The 3,933-nt window shown below is 36.8% G+C and overlaps 1 protein-coding gene across 1 annotated transcript; it reads right to left on the bottom strand.

The window, feature by feature from the left end:
• Positions 1-402: 402 nt before the first annotated feature.
• On the bottom strand, positions 403-3,464 carry LOC107494796 (cysteine-rich receptor-like protein kinase 1). Its single transcript, XM_016115838.3, has 6 exons — positions 3,155-3,464; positions 2,489-3,046; positions 2,275-2,388; positions 1,564-2,140; positions 1,308-1,452; positions 403-1,217 (listed from the first exon to the last, which is right to left on the bottom strand). Exons 1-6 carry the CDS (start codon positions 3,423-3,425, stop codon positions 789-791), a joined length of 2,094 nt encoding a protein of 697 aa, XP_015971324.1. The 5' UTR covers positions 3,426-3,464; the 3' UTR covers positions 403-788.
• Positions 3,465-3,933: the final 469 nt, after the last annotated feature.

Below are 3,933 nucleotides of genomic sequence, written 5' to 3'. Positions count from 1 at the left end.
ATAGGTAGTTAAAATCTAAATTTATCTACACATTACAATTTTCAATAAATATTATATTTTATTAATTTAAATAAAAAATTATAATTTTTAAACTCTTTTACTTTTTCTTTTTATTTAATAATGAAAAACATAATAAATAAAAACTAATTAATGACTTTTTAAAATTTAAATTAAACATTTAATTTGTAAAAAAAAAATATAACGAGGCACTTAATATAAAATAAAAGGGAATAGTTAAGATTTGAGAATATTAAGAAAAAAGAAATATTAATAAATGAGAATCCCTATCTCTATTCCATAACAAATTTAAATGTATTAAATAATTGTAAGGACTAAGTCCAAAATAAATAAATAGTTTATTTCTCTCTACCCCTGCTTTACAATCAAAAGAATAAGCCTGCATGCACTTTCATGATCTTCACTGCTTGTGGCCTCGCCTCTTATCATCCATTAATCCTTGAATTTGTTTGTCAGCCTTCTACTCATGCCTCGTTATAGGAAGAATTTCAGATAACTGAAAGCTAATTTAATAGCCCAAAAAAATGAATGATTTAGGTACTTATTTTTTCTTTTATTGAGTCAACATACTAAATTAAGGTTCATATGAGATGAATAAGAATATGTGTCAGAATTATTGTATAAGACAAAATATACAAATAACACATTCTTAATATCATTGACTCGGCCAGCTCCACGTTTGAAGGATAACATCATTGACTAGAATTGTAATAACCAAAGCATGCCAATCTGAATCATCCGGAAAAAATTTCATCAAGCACCAATATTAATTATTTATTATTATTATTATCGTTATTATTATTCTCCCTTGGATCAGAAGGTACTGCAATATTAATTGCATGTGTATTTGAACTAAATGAATCTGTGGTGGTATGGAAAGAGGATCTTGCACTAGTGGTGGCGGGGCCATTTGGTGAAGTTTCAGGAGTCAGGGTGAAGGTGGAGGTAGCTTGTGTTCGGTCATCTAGGCTCAGCATAGTGCAATTTAGGAATGGCCGTTGCCTTGGGGAGGGAACAACAAAGTCTTTATCGGTTAGGATCTGAAGCACTTGAGACATGGATGGTCTAAGAGAAACAGAGGACTGTGTGCAAAGAAGGGCAGCTTTGAGGGCATTTGATGCCTCTTCTTCTACAAATTGACCATTCAGTGCAGGATCAACTGATGCCGTGATGTTCTGTGCCTTGTAATTCTTCCAAATCTGATGATAATGACAATCATGTTACTGGTTTATAATGAATGACAAGCAGAAGTCCACAATATGAGTAAAAAAGAAAGACTTAAATCTTACACAATGGAGTACTGAAGTTGAGCCCTGGGTATAAACACTGTTTTTCTTGCCACATACAACTTCAGCAACAACCACACCGAAGGCATAGACATCTGCTTTTTCTGTTAGTTGTCCTTGAAGAAGATATTCAGGAGCCATATATCCCCTGTCACGAACAATCTCAGTTTTAATCATCAAAGGATCGGAATAAGAACTTTTATTCGGAGTAATTTCAAGTGAAAAACTGTTTGTCTAAAATTTATTATTTGTTACTTACAATGTTCCAGCAATTCCTGTGGTAACATGACTTCTATTTTCCGTAACAAAGCGAGCAAGACCAAAATCAGCAATTTTCGGATCAAGATTCTCATCAAGCAGAATGTTCCCGGACTTAATGTCTCTGTGAATAATCTTTGATTCAGTACCTCCATGAAGGTATGCTAGGGCCTCAGCTACACCACATATGATATTAAAACGTTGCTTCCAGGTCAAAAAAGTTGTTGAGTCTCTACCAAAAAGTATTTGCTCAAGACTCCCATTTGGCACAAATTCATAAACCAAGAGGCTTTCCGGGCCTTCAATACTGCACCCTAAAAGTTTCACCACATTCTTGTGGGTAATCCCTGTTATTGAATTAACCTCATTGAAGAACCCATCCGTCCACTGTCGCGTCGTGAAAAACAGTCGTTTCACGGCCACAGTCTTTCCTTGAGGTAGCGTTCCTTTGAACACAGAACCAGCTCCACCCTGCCCTAGTTTGCATGCAGGATCAAAATAATTGGTCGCCTTTTCAAGCAACTCATATTTAAAAGTGTATCCAGCCACGTACTCAAACCTCTTGCTACGGTCCATTCCTAAAGACAACAAAACCCATAATTAACCAAGAATGTTTAATCATTTGAAGATTATCACCTATCATTTTGACACGAATACATGTGCACCAAATTGATAACAGCATTAAGGCTTTGGATAGATAAAAAAGTATTACCTACTGTACAAATCGGTGCTTTCTTTTTCTTAACCATCACACCTGTGATAATAATCAAAGTCACAGCAACCGCTGATGATAGAGACACAATGATCACCTTGTTATAAGAATTGTCTGGAAACAACATTCAGCAGACACACAGAGACGGTTAAATTTCAATTGCAAAGAAAATAAAAGAATACGAATGTTACGTTTTTTTAATTCATTTACTGACCGTAGTTGTTCTTGACTCCGTTCTCATCGAATTCTTCACCGTAGAATTTGCGAGTGGAATACTTCAAGAAACAACCGGCAAGCATGCTCTTACCTTCATCATTAACAATAATGCACTCACTCAATTTCCTCTCTGCTCTTTTCAAGCACCTCTCACACCCTTCTCTGTCCAAGGTGTGCCAACACTGCGCCAGCGCAAACACGTCCTTGTTATCCCCATTCACTGCGAATTTATGAACAGACGTGGCTGCCGTCTCCGTCACGTTCGTTACAGCCTTCCCAACCTTTTCCCTGAACCCAGCGGGGTCCGTTGCATTGCTATTATTACTATCGGTGCTATTATACTCCATCTTCTCCATCCAGGAAGACTTTATGCAAACACTATGGTCGTACTTCTTGTCTAATACCTCGTTGAAGAAACCATAGTTATCATAGCGAAGGAAGCAACCGTCCATGTAAACTCTCCCCGCTACCTTTGGCAAGCACTGCGACAAATATTCCCTGGCGTGGTTGAAGCATTTGTAGCAATTGCTATTGTTGAGGTCGTTGCGGCATTCCGCTGTATCATAAAAATAAGAATCCAACAAATCATGTAATATATGGCTAGTGGCTGATTTGGTAACTAATTTTTAGTGTGCACTTAGCATTGTTGTCAAACAAAACTCACCTAGTGCGAAAATCGGGGCAACTGGGTTGATAATCGATTCAGCGCTCCAGCCTTGCTCTTTGATCTTAACTGAAACCGTGTCCATAAGAGCCATGAACGTACGGGTGAACTTGGTGGGGCCCAAGTCTGCGTATTCGTCGGTCCCACACTGGATAAAGACTTCATCCGCTGAGTTATTCTCATCGGAGGAAGAAGCCACATTTGGGGATAATAATAATAGCGAGGACACGATCAAGAACAAGCATGTGATGCAGGGTTTAAATTCTGGCATTTGTTTCTGCTTTCTTAATAATAATAATAATAATAATAATAATAATAATAATAATAATTATAATAATAATAATGCAATATGCATTTTCCGAGTCTGGCCTGTAGCTAGGTAATTTAGAGGGAAAGAAAAGAAAGAAAAATTATATATGATTGCGTTGCTTAATTATTGGTATAATTTTTCTTCCTTCTTTTCTTTCTGGCTATCTTTGGTTTTTTAATGCGAGCAATGAAGAGATGAAATGGAGTAACATGCATGCTATTTGGCATTAGAGATGAAAGACTCAAATGTCAAAACCACTACTCCTCCCTGTTGGCTTGTTTCTTTCATGGGATTGGACCACAGGGGAGAGGCTATTATTCCTAACCCTCCTCAGGTGGAAGATTTTGTCGTTGAATAATGGCATGGTTTTATTTGTTCTTGTTTCGCAAACAAGATAAGAGTTATTTGAGAGGGCTCAAAAAAGAAGTAAGAAAGAGAAAAAGCTAAGGATATCGTTATCGCTATGAAT

This window comes from Arachis duranensis, chromosome 1 (genome assembly GCF_000817695.3).
Source record: "Arachis duranensis cultivar V14167 chromosome 1, aradu.V14167.gnm2.J7QH, whole genome shotgun sequence".
NCBI classification, from domain to species: domain Eukaryota; kingdom Viridiplantae; phylum Streptophyta; class Magnoliopsida; order Fabales; family Fabaceae; genus Arachis; species Arachis duranensis.
Note: the sequence above shows the minus strand (reverse complement) of the source record. Positions and strands in the feature narration are given on the sequence as shown.